The 22,228-nt window shown below is 44.1% G+C and overlaps 1 protein-coding gene across 1 annotated transcript in view; it reads left to right on the top strand.

Moving 5' to 3' along the window:
* Nucleotides 1–22,228, top strand: part of LOC309347020 (uncharacterized protein) — an 81,517-nt gene that overhangs the window by 27,794 nt on the left and 31,495 nt on the right. Inside the window, exon 2 of the mRNA XM_081871450.1 lies at nucleotides 10,385–10,542. Within this exon, the coding sequence (XP_081727576.1) occupies nucleotides 10,385–10,542 (158 nt within the window). The remainder of the gene's footprint in view (nucleotides 1–10,384; nucleotides 10,543–22,228) is intronic.

Consider the following 22,228-nt stretch of genomic DNA (forward strand, 5'->3'; position numbering starts at 1 on the left):
TTTGTTTCATTCTGTTACTTTTTTCTGGCTCATCTAGAAAGGCCAGAGAAATTCAATTTAACTTGTGCGTTTGAGGTTCAGCCTTCCCCATTCACACTTTCTGAATCAGTAAGCAACCCAAAATGCAGCCGTCCTTCAAACACCCCGCTTCTCTGAATTTTGCCATGCAGTTCTCCAGGCACGCAATGGGTACAAGAATGTACGTACCTGGTTAAAGCATGTGCAAAAATTGCAAATGTAAGTGAAAGCAATATGCAGAAAAGCATTATATTGGGCAAGATTGCATTTAAAAAATGTGTATGTGATTTCGTACTAAAATGCTGCTGAATTTTCACAAGGACTGTTTAATAAATAATGCACAAACTGATGAAGTAATAAGGAATGGTGAATTTAAGATTGGAAATATGGGAATCAATGTCTAAAATAATTAAATAACCTGTTCAGATTTAGCCACAACTGTCTTTTCTGAGTATGTGGATGGACAACTTGGAAGCTAGCTGCTCTAATGAGCTTTTGATACGGATGTCAGCTGCAGCTAGGATTCCAATAGCCCAGCAACGGAAAACCTAGAAAACTCTGCATTTCTCCTTGTGATATAGAACATATGAATCATAGAATCATAGAATCATAGAGTCGGAAGAGACCACAAGGGCCATCGAGTCCAAGCCCCTGCCAAGCAGGAAACACCATCAGAGCACTCCTGACATATGGTTGTCAAGCCTCTGCTTAAAGACCTCCAAAGAAGGAGACTCCACCACACTCCTTGGCAGCAAATTCCACTGTCGAACAGCTCTTACTGTCAGGAAGTTCTTCCTAATGTTTAGGTGGAATCTTCTTTCTTGTAGTTTGGAACCATTGCTCCATGTCCGCTTCTCTGGAGCAGCAGAAAACAACCTTTCTCCCTCCTCTATGTGACATCCTTTTATATATTTGAACATGGCTATCATATCACCCCTTAACCTCCTCTTCTCCAGGCTAAACATGCCCAGCTCCCTTAGCCGTTCCTCATAAGGCATCGTTTCCAGGCCTTTGACCATTTTGGTTGCCCTCCTCTGGACACGTTCCAGTTTGTCAGTGTCCTTCTTGAACTGTGGTGCCCAGAACTGGACACAGTACTCCAGGTGAGGTCTGACCAGAGCAGAATACAGTGGCACTATTACTTCCCTTGATCTAGATGCTATACTCCTATTGATGCAGCCCAGAATTGCATTGGCTTTTTTAGCTGCCGCGTCACACTGTTGGCTCATGTCAAGTTTGTGGTCAACCAAGACTCCTAGATCCTTTTCACATGTACTGCTCTCAAGCCAGGTGTCACCCATCTTGTATTTGTGCCTCTCATTTTTTTTGCCCAAGTGCAATACTTTACATTTCTCCCTGTTAAAATTAGTCTTGTTTGTTTTGGCCCAGTTCTCTAATCTGTCAAGGTCGTTTTGAAGTGTGATCCTGTCCTCTGGGGTGTTAGCCACCCCTCCCAGTTTGGTGTCATCTGCAAATTTGATCAGGATGCCCTTGACTATGGACTCTGACTATTGCAAGAAAAAAAATACACGTGAACTACATGTTTCTAAGTGGATGGAGAATCCAGAACATTTATTGCTTCAGACTTAGAGGCACAACATTCACCATAAACACCAGAACATTCACCATAAACACCCATTCCCTGCCATGGGTGCCTTCCTATAATTTCTGTTGCTTTTAATTGCTTATAATTCCAGTTAAGAGAATAGGGCAGGGGGAGGGAGGGAGGGAGGGAGAGAGGAAGAGCTGCCCCATTCTCTTGACTGTCGTTTTAAAAAGGCAATAATATTCCAATCACCACATAAGCTTTGTGCAAACAAATTAGGACAAATGCTGCATAAAGAAATCTAGGAGACCTGTTGAAGAGAGCCCCAGACACCCCACTGAGAAGGAAGGACGCAGCAACACTGACAGATTCTCCATGTCCTCCCTCCCAGTAAATTAATTTTGCTGCCCAAGTGGCAGGGAGATAGGAAAAGCTGCTCCAAGTTCATTGCACAAAAGGCCAGATCAACTTTTGCAGAAGGAGAATCTGACAGACTGTGACCTCTGAAGCAGCTTCAATCTATCACCAGCTGAGACATTTTCCTCTCTGGAAGTACAGAGGAAAGCCATATAAATAACTTAAAGCGATGGGGGGGGGAGCAGTGGGGGCAGCAGAGAGAGAGCACTGAAAATCAGCTTGCTTTTCCTCATTTTATTGGGCAGAGTACCTGACTTTATGATTGCTGTTTCTGAAACATCTGACAGCTCTCTGACAGGTGTAGAGGGGTGTGTGTGTGTGTGTGTGTGTGTGTGTGTGTGTGTGTGTGTTTTAAGGCAGGCATAGGAAACTTTGGCCCTCCAGATGTTTGGGACTACAATTCCCATTGTCTCCGACCACTGGTCCTGTTAGCTATTCCACTTTTAATTCTATCTATCTATCTATCTATTTCTATCTATCTATCTATCTATCCACACACACACACACACACAATGTAATACAATGTAATCCTTCCAACTTTATGACTCTATGAGATTGTCAAAACAGTTGTAAGACATCAAAAGCGACTGGGATTTCAGACTGCAGAAATAAACCACAGAGCCTAGGGCGGTTCGAATCCTCACGGCGGGGTGAGCTCCCATTGTTCGGTCCCAGCTCCTGCCCACCTAGCGGTTTGAAAGCACGTCAAAGTGCAAGTAGATAAAGGTACTGCTCCGGTGGGAAGGTAAACGGCATTTCCGTGCGCTGCTCTGGTTCGCCAGAAGCGGCTTAGTCATGCTGGCCACATGACCCGGAAGCTGTGCACTGGCTCCCTCAGTCAATAAAGTGAGATGAGCGCCGCAACCCCAGAGTCGGTCATGACTGGACCTAATGGTCAGGGGTCCCTTTACCTTTGCGGGGTGGAAAGGACAACTTTTCAGCCAATGCAGAAAAACAACAGTGTTGGGACTTGCTTCCCTTCTAAGGAAGGGAAGAGAATTCAATGGGACTAAAAGTAGGAACTGGAAAGGTTGCAACCTAGGAGTCCTCCGGTCTAGAGTTCCAGTGGAGGCAGATGTACCTTAATCCTGGATACTCCATTCCCTCTCCCACCTGCTTTTCCCTCTCTTCTTCCTCCTCCACTACCCCAAGAGTCAATCAGCGTTCAGAGGCTGCTGAGCAACCTCAGTCCTCAATGGGCTGTTTAGGGGAGGGGATCCCCCCCTTTAGTATTCCCCTAACCCGAAATAAGCTTTTACTTTTAAACACCTTGTGGCTTCTCTGACACTGCTGGTACCGCTCTAGTGTCATGTGTTAATGCATATCCTCCAACAACCCACAGAATTGGAACACTCATTTTTGGAACACCCAAAATTGGAACACTCATTTTTTTTTGTTCCTGAGCTCTCGCAAGACTGAGAGCCCAAAAGACAGGGCATTCTGGGATCCTGGAATGACTTCTGTAATTCTGGGATGTCCTGCTCAAATTGGGATGGTTGAGAGGTGTGTGAATGGTGCTGTTTTGGTGACATAAGCAGCAACACTTACTCCTGAACATTGGAAACAGGTGGATTATTTATTATGATTTATTGCTATTTATGAAATTTCTATCCCACCCCTACCTAAGAACATGAAATGAATCTGTTGGATGAGGCCAATGGTTCTTTTGGTCCATCTTCCTGTTCTCGCAGGGGCCAACCAACTGCCCTTGAGAAGCCCGCAAGCTGGACACGAGCACAACATTTCTCTCCCAGTTTTTTTTTTTAATAATAGATATTTATTAGATTTTCCAATTTAGCACATAAAACAGAAATACAAAAGTACAAAAATACAAAGGTACATAATCAAAAAAGAGAAAACAAAACAAAACAAGACAAATATAATTTCCAAAGCTTATTTCTATTACCTTATTTCTCGAACCTCCTCTCACCTCCCCCTTTTGTATTCCCGTTCGTATCTTAATTCAGCAAATCCTTATATAACTTGTTTATAACTTATTTTAGCTTATTTACTCCACTTTTACTTTACAGCTGGTAACCACTTAATTTCTGTCCAACAACATTCTAACATTCATTAATTTTGCAATATTTCTGCAAGTAATCTTTAAATTTCCTCCATTCTTCTTCCGCCGACTCTTTTCCCTGGTCTCGAATTCTGCCGGTCATTTCTGCCAGTCCCATATAGTCGATCATCTTCATCTGCCATTCTTCCAGAGTGGGTAGATCTTGTGTCTTCCAATGTTTCGCAATCAGTATTCTTGCTGCTGTTGTTGCATACATAAAGAAGGTTCTATTATAATAAAAAAAAACCATTTCTCTCCCAGTGTGGCGTAGTAGTTAAGAGCGGTGGACTCGTAATCTAGTGAACCAGGTTCGCTTCCCTGCTGCTCCACATGCAGCTGCTGGGTGACCTTGGGCTAGTCACACTTCTCTGAAGTCTCTCAGCCCCACTCACCTCACAGAGTGTTTGTTGTGGGGGAGGAAGGAAAAGGAGATTGTTAGCCGCTTTGAGACTCCTTAGGGTAGTGATAAAGCGGGATATCAAATCCAAACTCCTCTTCTTCTTTTACTTCTTCTCCTTCTTCTGAGGTCCAGTGCCAAGGGCCTTCTGGTGGTTCCCTCACTGCGAGAAATCAAGTTATAGGGAACTAGGCAGAGGGCCTTCTCGGTAGTGGCGCCCTCTCTGTGGAATGCCCTCCCACCAGATGTCAAAGAGAACAACTACCAGACTTTTAGAAGACATCTGAAGGCAGCCCTGTTTAGGGAAGCTTTTAATGTTTGATGCATTATGGTATTTTAATATTTTGTTGGAAGCCTCCCAGAGTGGCTGGGGAAGCCCAGCCAATTGGGTGGGGTATAAATAATAAATTATTATTATTATTATTATTATTATTATTATTATTAATAATAATAATAATAATAATAATAATAATAATTTATTATTTATACCCCACCCAATTGGCTGGGCTTCCCCAGCCACTTAATATTATTATTCTTGCTGCTTTAATAATAATATTATTATTATTAATAATAATAATAACCCGAGGTTCCAAGAAACTTGCAGTGGATGTGGAGCAGTAGTTATTGTGGCTGGTAGCCATGGATAGCCACACCCTTCATGGGTCTAATCCACTTTTAAAGCCATCCAAATTGGTCGCCTTCCTGAGAAGCCCAGAGCGGCAAACACACAAACAGAAAACAATTCCAGTACCCTTGGCATTTGACACCTGAGATGCAGATTTTTCAGGGCCCACCCTATTCCTACGACTGTAATCAGTTTTAATTCTGCTTTTAATTCTGAATTCTAAATTGTTGTAACCTGGGACCCGCCGGTAAAAGCTCTCTACAAAAAGATTGAAACTTGGAGCAGGAGAGAAAGCAAATATAAGTTTGCATTTTCATCTCCCTCAATGCTTATGCTTGTGTACAATAAAAGCTCTTTAAAGCGGGGAGGGAGGGGGAGATAAGCCTCCCACAGCCGCTGTCTTAGGTTTGCTTAATCCCTTATTATTTATACATCACAGAGTTTTGTTTTGGTGGTGGAAACTGATGGATATTAGTTGGCAAGCAAAAAAGCTTCTATAAGGAGCAGATGGATTGCCTGTGCCTGTCTCTTATCAATGGAGAGTGAGAGTTGACTTGTGGAAAAGCCACATTAACCCCATAATTAATTCTTTCTTAAAAAAAAAAAAATCTTCCACTTGGGTCCCAAATTAGCAATTCTCACAGAAAATTATGCAAGCCAACAATGTGCAATATTACCGCTGCTAACGACCCTAATGGGCAATTGTTAAAAGCTTCGTTTCTCCAAGAGGGACAGGAGTAATTTTAAGCTGATGCTCCATTAGCAAACTATCGACCGCTGGCTACCCTCTCCTTCCATAGCACAAGCTTTGAGATGAAAGGTGTATAATTCATTTTGAAAGGGAAATGAGTGATAACGTTGTGAAAGCCCAAAGCTTCATATTTTAAATGCATATTTTTCTTTGTTATCTGAATGTGGGAAGCACAGTTCCAGCAGGGGTGTTACTCACTGGTAGAGCATCTGCTTTGCATGCAGAAGGTCCCAATCCTTGGCATGTCCAGGTATGGCTGGGAGAGACACCTCCCCAAAGCCCTGGAAATCCACTGCCAGGCAGGGTAGACTGCAGGGAGAAAATATGTGCAAAAATTACGCAAAATGGGGCCAAATATTTTCCTATTCTAAGTGTGGGTATAAAGTATTGCCCTCATTCTAATTTAGCTGTCAGGTGTGGTCACATCAATTCTTGAGGAAATCAGCCCTGAGTGCTCACTGGAAGGACAGATCCTGAAGCTGAGACTCCAATACTTTGGCCACCTCATGAGAAGAGAAGACTCCCTGGAAAAGACCCTGATGTTGGGAAAGATGGAGGGCACAAGGAGAAGGGGATGACAGAGGACAAGATGGTTGGACAGTGTTCTCGAAGCTACCAGCATGAGTTTGACCAAACTGCGGGAGGCAGTGGAAGACAGGAGTGCCTGGCGTGCTCTGGTCCATGGAGTCGCGAAGAGTCAGAAACGACTAAATGACTAAACAACAACAACAACGTGGTCACGTGTAGCAGAAGATCCTTGTCATCAGCTAACTGCGGTATCATCCCACTGACTATATGAGCTGCTGGGTTGTACTGGCCAAAAGAAGAAGAAAAAACATTCTTTTTAAACAAAGAAGGATGAAATTGCATCAAGCCTCCTTTTCCAGAGGGTCAGTGAACAGAAGCAAAATGGAGCAAAGTGTTGCTAGAAGAACCAAGGCAGGGACGTCCCAATCCTTGGCATGTCCAGGTGCTTCAAGCAGCTCCCTGGTACTTCCATGGATGCAGGTGACGCTGTGGTCTAAATCCCTGAGCCACTTGGGCTTGCCGATCGGAAGGTCAGTGGTTCGAATCCTCTTGATGGTGGTGAGCTCCCATTGCTCTGTCCCAGCTCCTGCCAACCTAGCAATTCAAAAGCACACCAGTGCAAGTAGATAAATAGGTACTGCTGTGGCAGGAAGGTAAACAGTGTTTCTGTGCGCTCTGGTTTCTGTCACGGTGCCCTGTTGTGCCAGAAGCGGTTTTAGTCATGCTGGCCACATGACCTGGAAAGCTGTCTGTGGGCAAACGCTGGCTCCTTTGGCCTGAAAGTGAGATGAGCGCCGCCACACCATAGTCGCCTTTGACTGGACTTAACCGTCCAGAGGTCCTTTACCTTTTTTTAACCTTTACTTCCATGTTGCATGTCCAGAACTCTACCCAACCCACCTCCTTGGGGTCCCATTGACATTATTTCCTCTCCAATGTCAGTCTGGGATGGATTCTGTTATGTATTCAGTGGTCTGTGTTTGCCTGAGCTTGAGTCTGGACTAAGGATTCTGAGCTCCAGATTCCCAGTGGAGGCTTAAAACAGGCACCAACAAATCGGTCCGCTTTGCTTTATCACAATTTCTCATCTTTCTGATCTTGATTTCAGATCTCTGTGTTTCTGCATAAGTTTCCAGATTGCCATAAAAAATTACCCAGCATTTTAGGACAAACACACGTTTCTGAATTCAGTTTTGCACAATGTGCATGTTTGGCAATCCATTTTCCCCCTAATTCGGTGCATTTATATTTAGATTGCATTTATATGCTATGCACACCTTCCCAGAATATGCACATTTGGTTAGAGCACTGTGAAAAGTGTGAATTTCGAAGGATGGCTGTGTTTCAGTTTGAGCTTTGTTTTGGGAAGTGTGAAACCTGAAAGGAGCCAGATTTCTCCCCCATCTCTACATAGAAATGTATATTTAAATATCTGAGCAGAATGCACTTATGACTTGTGAAAATGAGATGAGCTATACATAGACCGATTTGTCCATTCTAAATTCCATGGGGAGTTGACAACATAATTAGACATTGGCTATGGAGGAAAACGGGAGAGCTCCTGAGTGCTAGGATATTTGTGGAACATTATTTCCTTGTCCAGATGAGGGCAGGATTCCCTCATATCTTGAGGATATCTCTCAAGTCAGATTTAACATAAAGGAGTTGGCGGGTGCCGGGAGTGTTGCTGAATCAATGCACATAGCATTCATCAGATGCAGATCTCACTTTTTTGCATCAGGACCAGGTTCCTGCTTGTCAAGGCACTTTTAGCATGAAAGTCTTTCTCTCTCAATTTCTCTGTTTTCTTCTTGTTGTTGTCCCTCTCTCATCCTGGAGTTCAAGCCATGGGGATGATTGGTGTGACAAATTGTGGTTTGTTTTTTTTTAAAAAAAATGCCACCTTTCCTGTAACTCTTCACCCTCAATAAAAGCTGGTGGAATTAATAAGATTACATAATTGTGCTAAGAGGGGAGGAGAGGGGAAGGGAAGGGAGGGAGGGAGGGAGGGAGGGAGGGAGGAAAGAAAAAAGAAAAAGAGAGAGGCTTCCCCCCCTCTCTCTCCTTCCTTCCTTCCTTCCTTCCTTCCTTCCTTCCTTCCTTCCTTCCTTCCTTCCTTCTTGTCATGCTGAGACATGTATTTCTTATTGGTCAGCAATAGATGCTGCATGTCTTGTAATGTTTTTGTAAAACCTGGACTTGAACTACTCTAGGCTCCAGTGAACTAGGACACACAAAACACTGGCTGTTTCCCCTTAACACTGCAGTGATTGCTATCTGTTTGTGCTAGGGCCACGTATTTTGGGGGTGGGGGAGCTGTTCTTAGCATTTTGGTAAAAGAATAGCAGTGATAGTGTTGTGTCCAGTGCTAGCACTACTCAGGGTAGACCCATTGCACCATGAACCACCTACATTAGTCGTGCTCATTCATTTCAATGGGTTTACTCTGAGTAGGACTAGCAAGAGACACAACTCAGCAAGTTTATATTTCAGGCTGAAGTTATTGTTGTGGAATCATTAAATACAAACAGAGATTCCTCATGGGGGAGGCAGATGCACTCTGTGCATGCTCAGACGGTATATTTCTCAGGCTCATAATTCCAAATCATGTCTCCCCCTGCTCTATTTAAACCTCTTAGGATGTTTCACTCTTTGATTGAGTAGTATATTACAGAACATTTTCCTTCTTAGTAAGCCAATTGTGTAAATTTTATGAATACTGCCTTAAAATCTTTGAATTTTAATTCATTTTATTCTTTTAAAGTTCAGTTTCAGATGGATAGAAGTGTTTTCCTTTTTACCACTATAGATACATATATCAATGATGAGAAACAAAAACAAAACAAAAAAATGCTGCTTTGTGATATGATGCCCTCCACAAGTCTGTCTGTTTATTTGTTTTATTCCACTTATGAATCACTTCTCATACAATATCTCAAAGTGATTTCACAGCAAAGGATCAACAATGAAAAACAATTCCATATGGGGGGAAAGCAGTTCCGTATGTGCAAAAACAATAATAAAAGAAAACAATAATTGGGGGGGAGAGAGAAATTCCATATATTAAAAACAATGAAAAATGTCATATGCAAAAAAAGACTTTCAAATCCAATATGAATGCAGGCTAAGATGAAGCTTGTCAAAAAAAAGGAAGGACTTAAGTAGATATTGAATGGCATTCCTGATAGTAAGTGCCACCATGCTAAAGACCCAATCCCAATATTGCAGGTGTGGGGAGCCTTTGGTCCTCCAGATGTTGCTGAACTCCAACTCCCATTATCCCTTGCTCTTGGCCATATTTGCTGGGGCTGATGGGAGTTGCTGTTCATCGGCATCTGGAGGACCATAGGCTCCCAACCACTGCTAAACCATACCAAATGGACCTCTGGATAAGACAACATCTACAGGAGTCCACACACCCATTCTTTTAGTAGGCACTCTCCCAAACAAGAAAAACAACAGAATAGTAGGACAGGGGGGACACGGAGAGGATACTGGGGTGCACAGGAAACTGGGGTGGTGGTAGAGGAACGTGCCGATAGGCAGCAAAAACCAACAAGGAACCAGCTGGAGGGAATGACTTGTGGTTTCAGTTGTCTCTATATCCTAATGAACTGCATCCAATGAAATGTAATCTCAGAGCCGCTGTCTATAATCTTTGAGGGTTCTTGGAGAACAGATGAGGACCCTGTCGACTGGAGGTGGGCAATTGCCGTCCCCTTCTTCAAAAAAGGTGGGTTGGGGAGAGAACCTGGGCCACTACCAACCTGTCCAGATGAGGCCCTGGAACAGATAATTAAACAGTTGGTCCACCTCCCAACCCATCAATAAAGTAATATTTTCCAGTCTCATGGTTCTGAACAAAAGGATGGTTTAAATAGATAGCTGCCTATCTATTAGTTAGGCCATTTCACCATCTAACTCAGTATTATTCACAGCAGTGCTTTTCAACCTCAGATACTTCAGTTACTTTTTGAGTGCATTGTCCCTAATCAGCCACCCCTAGTCTCAAGAGCTCCCCTCCTGTCCTTTCTCCTTAGCTGTGCAGTCGCTACACACCTTGAACGACCAGATCTCAGACTTCATCATGAACAAGGCCAAAGCGCTGAGTGAAGATGACAACACTTTCCTGCCCAACGAGAAAGACACACTGAAGAACTCCATGGCGCTCATGAGACACCTCTTAATGGACGCGCAGGTACGAAAGCAGTGTGTTGCCCTGCCAATTATTGTTATTGATTTTCCGATATAAACCCAATTACACAAATTAGGTCCAAATTAATACAATTTTGTTAAGAGACTTCCCGTGCACCATTCTTGATGGACCTTTATGATCTAATATTACTGTGTTTCATATTCTTATTTATGTCTATTGCATTCCTTTTTTTTCAAAATTATCACATAATTAACAGCTGCACTCTTAATGATTTCTATTCGCGTTATATTATTTAACCCCCCCCCAAAAAAAAGGCTTCAAGTGAAGAACCATTGCTTTTTCCTTTTCATCCTGCGTCCAAAAGTCAGTTGTTGGCCTTATATGTCTCTCTGATGTTTTTCTTTTTCTTGCGGCATTTGGGGCTATCTCTCAACGTGTTGGGACAGGAGTAGCCTTGCATGCATCATAGATGTAGGGAATGCATTACCTTTCAATGGGCAGTGTCACTATTTGTCACTATTTGCAGGTGGGATTCAATCACAATTCAGGAACCAGAGATTTGAGAAACCTCCATATCACCCAGTAGATCAACACCCTGTAGTTCATGGCAGTTTGCAGGAGAGTTTCTCCTGTAAGTTCCAGAGATCTCTGAAGCCCACTCCATAACAACTCAGAACAGAGTTTTTCACGTGGCTGCCCCATTCTGTGGAATAGCATTCCTATTGAGATATGACATTTCTGCTCTGTGGGCTTTCATAACCTGATAAATTGGTGTTTACCATGAGCCTCTACTCAACAAATCTTTATTACGGTCATAGACCAGCATTTGAAATCTAAAAAGCGCTTTAGAAAGCTAAAAGGTATTAAAACACTAGGTGAATATAAAAGTCTGTAAGAATTTAAAAGAAGCTAAAAGAATTCAAAAGAAGGGTCGGGAACATTGGGCTGGTGTGGAAGAGCACAAAAGGTTGATATATAAAGGTTATAACTATCATTTACAGAGCACTCTGATATGTTCATTAAAACTGATTTGTGGCACAAGTCATCCTCCTACGATTCTCAAGTGCTGCTGTGCAGAACCTAGCAACGCTATACATTGTGGCAGGATCAGTCTCTGAGAGCAGCAGGGAGGTGTAAAATTGTCCTGTGCACCCTGGGTACTTTTGAAGCAGTAGAGAAATCAGGCTAGTATGAATGTCTCTGTAATACAGGCATTAGAGAAGGACATGATCTGCTGTTTCTATTTGTCCCGGGTCACATGGGCATTGTCTATCCAGGTAGTCAATCTTCCTGTATCGGCCTTCAATAATGGCTGAGGTGATGACATGACATTGAGTCAGGGTAAAAGCCCTTTGGTGTTCAGGGACTTCGGTGAGTCTCTACTTTCTTTTAGTCTTGCTTTAAATCATGTATGTATTTATTTTTAACTGTTTCTAATTATCTTGTGTTTTAATTGCCTATGGATCAAATTGTAACTGACAAGCCAATAGGCACCGTATCTCTATAGCTGCTAAAACGGATGGTTTCCATTGCATTCTTTCCATTGCATTCTCACTAGCCATCCAAAGAGAGTTGTTGCTAACAACCCATCTCTAAAATTGCCCATGCTGGGGGTATTCATAAAAAGATAAATTTGCCAATCATTTTTCCATGCTAACGAACGCACCTTATGATATAAGCGGATGTCTGGGAAATTAAAACCACCACCAGATATCAGCAAGTACATTATGTTCAGAGAGAAATGTGTTAAATATGTAGAGACCTCTGGGCACCAACAAAATCACCAATTAGTGTGCAAAGCAGGTGATCTAAAATTGGCCGCTAGTACTATTTCAGATTTTGACAAATTTAACTGTATGCACTGAAATACTACAAAAAAAATTTTTTTTTATTAATTCTGGTATAGATGTTTCAAATCTACTAATAAATAATAATAAATCATCAGCATATGAGGCTATTTTAAATCTTACTTGCACATGAACAAAACCATGAATTCCCCCAAGATTCAGGAACCTTTCCAGGAGTTCCAAAAATAAATCAAAGATCAATGGAGGGCTGCCTCCTAGTGTATCAAATACATCCAAACCAAAGACATCCAAAAGAATTCCATTTCTCCCTTTTTTGTTATTTAGAGGAAGAGGCATAAAATTCTTATGAACTTTATAAATTCTTGAAGAAGTTGAAACTTGTCCAAAGTAACAACAGAAATTGCCAATATACTTCATCAAATACCTTCAGCATCCTAAGATTTAAGTGCAGCTGGAGCTATTCTGTGTTATTTATGGCCATGGAATTGGATACCAGTCTTAGATGATCCACTCCCTGTCCATGCTGCATAAAATCCACTTGATTTAAAATGTACTACAGTTGATAACCAGTGTCTGAAATCTATTAGTCGAAATGGCTGTTAGCATTTTAACACGGACATAAATTAAATATATTGCTCTATAGTTTACATAACTAGTATGGCCTTTGCCAGGCCTGGATATAGGAGAAATATAGGCTCCATAGGTTGACATTGGCAGACCTATTCCCCACTTTTTCCCGTTTTCCTTAAATAATATGCTTAGGCAGTTAGGGGCAAAAAGAATAAATCAGTCAAAATATGTCTTATACCAATCTGTAAGAAAACCATCTGGTCTAGTTCTTTGTGGACTTCATTTTATGAATAACACTTCTAATTTTTTCAATTTATTATTCTAATTCAGTCAATAGGGTTGGTGTTCTTCCTATATAATTTTAAATAATTCTTAAATTCTAAATTTATTTCTGGAAAGCTCAGAGTGCCAGGCTGGTGGTTGCTGGTGTAAGGTAATGGTAAAGGGACCCCTGACCATTAGGTCCTGTTGTGGCCGACTCTGGGGTTGCGGCGCTCATCTCGCTTTATTGGCTGAGGGAGCCGGCATACAGCTTCCTGGTCATGTGGCTAGCATGATTAAGCCACTTCTGGCGAACCAGAGCAGCACATGGAAACACCGTTTACCTTCCCACCAGAGCGGTACCTATTTATCTACTTGCACTTTGACATTATTTCGAGTTGCTAGGTTGGCAGGAGCAGGGACCAAGCAACGGGAGCTCACCCTGTCACGGGGATTTGAATCGCCAACCTTCTGATCAGCAAGTCCTAGGCTCTGTGGTTTAACCCACAGATAAAGGACCCACCAATGTCCTCTACAATGTCCTGTAGAGTGTAGGTAGGCCACTGTTATTCTCACTCAAAGGGAACACATTGAAATTAATGAACACAGCTATCCTAGGCCTTTTTGATGGACCAAGTGCATAGGACCACTATTGGGAACAAATCATTGATCTGATCTGGTATATAAGGCAACGTTCTGCAATCCCACCTCTGCCTGGCTCCAACATTCGCTGTTCTGTTTACTTTCCAGTCACAAGCTCATCTTCAGCTATTTACCACTGCAGGGCGGGCGAGATTGAAAATAGTAACACATACGCCAGCTGTGTGGGCAAGAAACAAGTGGAAATATAGCTGAGTGCTGCTGATGTGCTTTCTTTTCTGAGTTGTAGTAATGAGTGTTCGCATTCTGCAGTAGCCAAGCGGACCTCCTCTTAGCCATGGAGACAGTGGCTGTTTTGTCAAGCGAGGCTTTTTAACTTATTCAAAGTCTTCCTCTGCTTGGCAGCCTTGATAGCTACTCCAGCATAGTTCTTGTTTCTACAGCGACAGTTAAATAGCCTGTGAGATGGCCTTGCCACCCAAACCTGCTCCGCCCCAGTCTCCAGATATCATTCCTGCCATGGACTAACCCAGAGAAATGTATAAAGGCAACCATTCTTGTCTCTCTCTCGCTCTCTCTCGCTGTCTCCCCCCGCACCCAGCTTCTGGGTGATCAAACGAGTTGTTGTCAAAAGGAACGAAATGTTGTGTGACCTTTTGCTATGTGTTTGCTCTGCAGTGGTGACAAGGACGCCTTTCATGCCCTGGAATGACTCTGGGTGGGAGGCAGAGTTGGAATCGGGGTGGGCAGGAGCAGCTGGTGAGATGACCCAACATGTTCAGAGGTGGCCTTTAAGCCGAGCAATTAAAGTAAAAAGTGATCAAGCCGTGCAATCGTGCAGTTGCTTCCCTTTTCGGCAACGAAAGGGAACACACGCACAAACACCCGCCTAAAGATTCCTGCACTCAAAAGAACCGCAGAATTATTAAGCAAACTGAATTAACGGCATATGTTCCATATGGCTCATAGGGAGCAAGGGCCATCTCACTTCCCTGGTCCCATTCTAGCCCCATTCATTACATCACAAGATTACTGAGAATTTGGGGCTATGTTCCTGGCCTGACCCCTGGCACTGGGCATGTAGAGGTTGCAGCTCGGTGGTATAGTACATGCATGGCATGCTGCAGGTCCTGGATTCAACCCCGGGGAAGACCCAGGAAGAGTCCCTTCCATTGAGTAATGGCAATCCTGAGCTAGATGGATCAATTAGCTGGAAGACCCTTTGGATCCCTTCCAACGCTACAGTTCTACGTTTCTATGGATAGTATCATCTTGCTCAGTTCATAAATAGCATTCACAGCTCAGTGACCAAGCCCCAGTTTTGCATGCAAAAAATACCAGGTTCAATCTCAGGCATCTCCAGGTGTAACTGGGAACAACTCCTAGATGCAACACCTTGGAGGGATCACATCCAATTGGGATGTGCAATGCTGAGCTAGATGGACCAACACAGTTTTCCATGTGCATATATGCCTATGCCAACCTCCACCCAGAGAAGCCCAGGCATGTGTAGGCCACCTTCCTAGGTGCTTTAGGGAAGTCCCTGAGTTCAATCCCTGACATCTCCAAGAAGAGAACCTTGCCTGCAATCCTGGAGCTCCACTGCCAGTCAGTGTACTGAGCTAGATGGAACAATGGTCTAAGGCTGCTTTCTATATGCTAAGTGTTGCTCAGCAATAGGATTCTGTTTGATAAGGGTGCCTGTTTGCACCAGTGTCTTGATTATATGCAGTTGTATCTTAACTAAGTCAGACTGAAATAAGACACCATGAAATTAGTGGAGCTAAGTTAGTCATGTCCATTCCTTTTTGTGTGTCTACTCTGAGTAGGACTACATTTGATGCAACCCAGGGAAGTCTGGGCATCTTTTTAATGAAAAGCTGGACTGCAATTATTATCATTATCATTATATCATCATTATAATTATCATCACTATCATCATCAAACCCCACCAATCTGGCTGCATTGCCTCAACCACTCTGGGCAGCTTCCAACACAAACATAATTAAACATCAAGCATTGAAAACTTCCTGATACAGGGCTGCCTTCAGATGTCTTCTAAAAGTCCGATAGTTGTTTATTTCCTTGACATCTGATGGGAGGGCATTCCACAGGGTGGGTGCCACTGCCAAGAAGGCCTTCTGCCTGCTTCCCTGTAACCACTTTTCTCAGTGGGGGAATTGCCAGAAGGCCCTCTGTGATGTATCTCAGTATCTGGGCTGAGGGGCAGGGGTGGAGACGCTCCTTCAGGTATACAGGGCCAAGGCTGTTTAGGGCTTCAAAGCTTAGCACCAACACTCTCAATTGTGCTCAGAAATGTACCAGGAGCCAGTGTAGATCTTTTAGGACTGGTGTTATACGGTCCCAGCAGCCGCTCCCAGTCACTAGTCTAGCTACCGCATTTGGCATGAGTTGTCATTTCTTAGTCACCTTCAAAGGTAGTCCCACGTAGAGCGCATTGCAGTAGTCCAAGTGGGAGATAAGCAGAGCGTGTACCATTCTAGCAAGACAGTGCACAAACAGGTGGTGTACCAGATGGAGCTGGTAGACAGCTGCCCTGAATACAGAATTAATCTGAGACTCCATGGGCAGCTGTAGTAAATAAATAATGGTAAAGGGACCCCTGGCCATTAGGTCCAGTCGTGACTGACTCTGGGGTTGCGGCGCTCATCTCACTTTATTGGGTCATATGGCCAGCATGATTAAGCCGCTTCTGGCGAACCAGAACAGCGCACGGAAACGCTGTTTACCTTCCCGATGGAGTGGTACCTATTTATCTACTTGCACTTTGATGTGCTTTTGAACTGCTAGGTTGGCAGCTCAAAGCAACGGGAGCTCACCCCATCACGGGGATTCGAACCGCTGACCTTCTGATCGGCAGTCCTAGGCTCTGTGGTTTAACCTACAGCGCCACCCGCGTCCCGTAGTAAATAAATGCTCATTGCAAAATATTCTTCTGTCAGTGGTGCGGGGGGAGTGGTGTGCCATTGCTTTAGAATACCCTGTCCTCCCCACAAATGGGATGTCTCTGTGGCTCACTGTGGTTTTAGGCTGCAAGTCTGGCTTGAATACAGTAATCTGTCACATTGCTGAGCAAAACCCACTCTTTTTTGGCATCAGGCAAACGTACAACCAGTGACATTGATGGGCTAAATAGGTGAAACTGTCAATTTTGATTTCTCTCTCTTCCTTATTTTTCCAGTCATATGTGTAGTAATCCGTATTTCCATGTCAGTTTGTGATTAAAAATTTAAAGTCCTCATGAAAATTAATCAGCATTTGGGGCAAATTTTCCCCATCATTATATTTTTGCATTCAATTTCTCTTAATGGAAACATTTTTGAAAAGCGTTAGGAAAAGTGCATTTTGAGGATTGTTTTTCTATTCTTTTAGTAATAAAAGTATTCTGTGCCAAAGTGGGAGGAGGCAGATCCCCCATCTCTAGTGAGGCACACTTTAAATCTGCCTAGGAACAAGCTGTTAGTTGCCCTCACCGCTCTTTACGGATTCTGCTCCACCCGGAAAGAAACTTGCCGGAAATTAAAAGCTCCGGAAAGCTTTCCTTGATTCTCTCCAAATGTGGTTTGCTTGAAGAGACGTCTCCATAAAAATCCAGAGATAAGAGTGGGGAGCTAGAGAGAGATAACACATTGTTGCTCTTATCTCTTTCTACCGGGAGCCACAAACTTACTTCCATGTAGCAAGAGTGATAGCGGACTCTGTAGAAACATTATTTTCTGACTTTTTTTAAGGTGACATATCGTGCTTAGCCTTAGTAGGTGCTAAGTGGGGACCCAGCTACTCTATTGTTATTCTTTTAAAATAGTGAGAGGGCACATTACTGCTCCTTCCTTCCTGCTTTTCTTATCCTATATGCAGGAAGCTTGTGTTAAACCAGGGCAAACTACCCCATATCTAAACTCCATTCTGGAGCAGTCAGTTCTGCTGACTGAGCCAGCCTAACCAACCCTTCATTTACCAGGTCATGTGATAGGTTGCCACATGAACTGCTAAATGAAGCTGTGACTGAGCTGAACAGGCTTAGGGGGTGCCAAAGTCCTCCCTCTCTAGTCCTGCCCCACTCACCCCGAATGCCCCCTTTCTAGGGCTTAAAAGGTAAAGGGTAAAGGGGACCCCTGACCATTAGGTCCAGTCATGACTGACTCTGGGGTTGCGGTGCTCATCTCGCTCTATGGGCCGAGGGAGCCGGCGTTTGTCCGCAGACAGCTTCCGGGTCATGTGGCCAGCATGACTAAGCCGCTTCTGGCGAACCAGAGCAGCACACGGAAACGCCGTTTACCTTCCCGCCAGAGCGGTTCCTATTTATCTACTTGCACTTTGACGTTATTTCGAACTGCTAGGTTGGGAGGAGCAGGGACCGAGCAACGGGAGCTCACCCCGTCACAGGGATTTGAACCGCCGACCTTCTGATCGGCAAGTCCTAGGTGTGGTTTATTACGGTGGTTTAATATATGCTAGCCTTGGGCTCAGCTCAACTGGCTGGGTCCCACGACAAGGAAGCTACATTGGCTTAAGAGAAGATGGGGAGTTAATAGCCCAGCTATTCCAGAATAGCCCAGCTGGGCCTGGAACCTCCCAGCTCAACTGGATATCCACCGGATACCCTTCTCATTGTGATGAATCTTGCTCTAGGATTGCTGTTGTATCAGGATAGTAGTAAAACTTACATAGTAAAACTGAGTTTAATAAGTTGTTGTTGTTGTTGTTGTTTTCCATTGTTCCTTCCAAAGAAGCCCATAGAAGTAAACAACAAAGCAATATATATTTTACAAACACAACTGAAAATATATTAAAAAGTGAATTATTAGGCACACTGACCTGATTCACACTTTCTGAACTAATTCACCTATTGCACTCTAAATCTGCATTGTTTTTCTGTGCCAAAATGCATATTTTAGCATAAATTGCACACATGGATGCTATTTTATAGTATATTCAAAAATTCATACTTCATGAAGACGTGTTTTTTTAAAAAGAGGTACAATTTTGAATTAGTTTTTTAGAAAAATAAAAATAAAATAAAAATGCAGAGTTACCGGGAAGTTGGACTTACAAATGTGAACCTGACATAGACTGAGCCCCATCCATTCCTAGTCACGAGAATCCAAGGATCAGGTCAATAGTTAGGAGTGACAGGAGTTGTAGTCCAAAACATCCAGGCAGCACCGGGGGGAAAGCCCCTAGGCAGAGAATTTGCTTGGCATGCCAAGGCTGCAGTTTCATCCTCCAACAATTCCAGGTAGAATGTGAATGGACTCCTGCCAAAAAGTCTGGAGAGAGACTTCTGGTCAGCTCACATTATTATTATTATTATTATTATTTATACCCCGCCCTCCCCAGCCAAGGCCGGGCTCAGGGCGGCTAACAAGCAATAATAAAAACAAGTTGAATGATTACAACTTAAAAACAAAAATTAAAATACAACATTAAAATATTGAAACATTAAAATATTAAAATGTAGCCTCATCGCAGGAGGAGAAAGGAAAAGAAAAAAGAAAGAAAAGGAGGGAATCAAATTGGCTCCAAGCCAAAGGCCAGGCAGTACAACTCTGTCTTACAGGCTCTGCAGAAAGAAATCAGATCCTGCAGGGCCCTGGTCTCATGAGGCAGAGCATTCCACCAGGCCGGAGCCAGTGTTGAAAAGGCCCTGGCTGTGGTTGAAGCTAATCTAACTTCCTTAGGGCCCGGGACCACTAGGGTGTTGCTATTTATGGACCTTGAGGCTCTCCGTGGGGCATACCGGAAGAGGCGGTCCCATAGGTACGAGCGTCCTAGGCCGTGTGAAGGGCTTTAAAGCCTTTCCCAACCTGATGCCCTCCAAAGGTGACTGGACTCCACCTCCCATCATCCACAGCCAGCATGGGGTGAGGGAGTTGCAATCTGTAAGAACATAAGAAGGGCTTTCTGGATCAGGCCAATGGCCCATCTAGACCAGCATCCTGTTCTCACAGTGCCTGAGGGAAACCTGCAAGCAGGATCTGAGCACAAGAGTCCTCTCTCCTCCTGTCATTTCCAGCAACTGGTATGTCAGCACCTGGAGGGCAGAACATTGGCTAATCCAGCTCTAGCTATTCTTACGGTGACAGATGTTGAATGAACCCCATTTTTGTTTAACTTCTATATAAACAGCATTGCAGTTGCTCCAAGCAGAGATGCTTCCTTTCCCTTTGCAGGAAAGGCTTCTGCTGTAATCCATGCAGCTGGCCCAGGTTTTCCATCACATACCCAAACCAGACTTTGCAGGATACTGGCTAGGCATGCGTACAGCTGTCGGGATTTGGCAGAGCCGCCAGCCTGGAATTGCATAGCCTGAGCTGCCGCCACAAACTGCCTGTGGGTCACCACCTCTTCTGCTGCAAATGCAAACAGTGTTCCAGCCAAGGAAATTTGGAAGCAGGTTCAGGAACACTCAGCCTAGCAATTTCTTGGATAAGGATCTGCCCGTTTCTCTTATTCGGATATAATATGATTGAAGGGAACTCAACCAGTTAGCCAGTTCTGTGACTAATATCACAGAGGATGCATTACCCCCCGAAAAGGACTTTCCAAATACAGAAGGCCCAGGGCTGGCTCTCCCATGAGGCAGACTGAGGCAGCCACCTCAGGAGGCATAGTCCAAGAGGGTGGGGTGCCACCATGGGTGCCCTGCCTGCCAATGACAGCAGAGAAGGAAGGAGAAGCAGCTTCGGAGGCAACTTTCAGCAAGACCTTCCAAAAGCCCCCATGAGATCTCTTGGAGTCCTCACAAGGGAATATTCCTTGCTGGAAGCCTCCACTGCTTCTCCTTGCTTCTTGGCCACCACCATGGGTGTCCTGCCTGCTCCCTGCCACCAGAAAAATGAGAAGTGACTGTGGCTTACTAGGTTCCGGCAATATCTCTCCAGAGATGCTGTCCACAAAACACAACAACCGTTTTGTGACTTTCTCCAAGTTCCAGATGTGTGCACTGGCTTATAAAGTTGGCAACCCTTGATTTAATAAATACTATGCATCATTATAAGGGAAGTGGGTGGCGCTGTGGGTTAAACCTCAGTGCCTAGGACTTGCTGATCAGAAGGTCGGCGGTTCGAATCCCCGCGATGGGGTGAGCTCCCGTTGCTCGGTCCCAGCTCCTGCCAACCTAGCAGTTCGAAAGCACATCAAAGTGCAAGTAGATAAATAGGTACCGCTCCAGCGGGAAGGTAAACGGCATTTCCATGCGCTGCTCTGGTTCGCCAGAAGCGGCTTAGTCATGCTGGCCACATGACCTGGAAGCTCCCTCAACCAATAAAGCGAGATGAGTGCCGCAACCCCAGGGTCGGCCACGACTGGACCTAATGGTCAGGGGTCCTTTACCCTTTACCTTTATGCATCATTATAACAATGCGGGAAGGCCCCTGCTTGGTGATGAGGATGGAGAACAGCCACTACTTTCATGTTATGAGAGAGAGAGTTTATTCTGTCCTGGTGAATCTTTGCTTTTATTGTCCCTGTCTTGTTAGACATAAACCACTTTGCAGCCTCACACATCACTGCGGACCTCTATGCACAAGAACAAGGGAGTTGGGCATAAGGTCGCTGCTTTAAAAGGTTCTGACATTTATGTGAAACGACAGTGACTTACATTAAAGTTGCCCTTGTCAATTACTTCGCTCTCAGTTGTTCTTTCTATCAGATCCAGATCTTGGCTTCCTTGCCGTTAAAAATAGATCAACCAATCCTGCTTTGGGGGGCAGGCCCCCATCTGTGCAAATGGGCCATAGCCCTACTTTTAGTGGCAAACTCATTAGCCCTCTGATTGAAGATATGCCTTTGAAGAAAGAACAAAAAGTTTAGGCATGGGCTGAAACAGAGATGGTGTCCCAACACACGAATTCCAGTTTTAAGAATCTGTTGGCTTGTAGAGCCACCCTTTAATGCAAGTGATGTGGGTTCTTCTCAGGCTTAGATTTTAACTGGAGCTGGGGCAGGGACCCAATCTTTCCTTCCCCCTTGCTGGTGCATTCCTCTCTTCCATGCTATAGACCTCCTCTTCTCATATCTCACACAGGAATTGTAGTTTCCCCTTCTTTTGCACCCATTCCTACGAGGCAGGGATAGCCAACTGGGAGCTGTCCAAATATTGCCAGTTGGAACCAGCACAGCCAATGGTCAGGGATGATGGGGTGACATCATTAACATCCCTCCATTGCTTACACACTGAACTCTATTTTCATGTCTCCTTGTTTTCCTTGGAGGACATCATGTTGGCTACCTTTACACTAGGACAAGTGGGGACAAGAGGAAAGGAGGGGAAGGGTTTAAGTAGAGAAGTTTGAGGCCGACATTCCTCCTATATAGTTGATGGAGCAGTTGCCAGAAAGCGCAGGAGGAAAGAATGGTGGGGAAGAGAGAGCGTACGGAAATAAGGAGAGCTGCTGTGTCAGACCAAAGGTGTATCTAGTGGTCAGCGAGATGCCAATAGGAAGCCCACAAGTTGAACATGAGGA

Source organism: Podarcis erhardii, assembly GCF_964252035.2.
Source record: "Podarcis erhardii genome assembly, chromosome: 7".
In the NCBI taxonomy this organism is placed as follows: domain Eukaryota; kingdom Metazoa; phylum Chordata; class Lepidosauria; order Squamata; family Lacertidae; genus Podarcis; species Podarcis erhardii.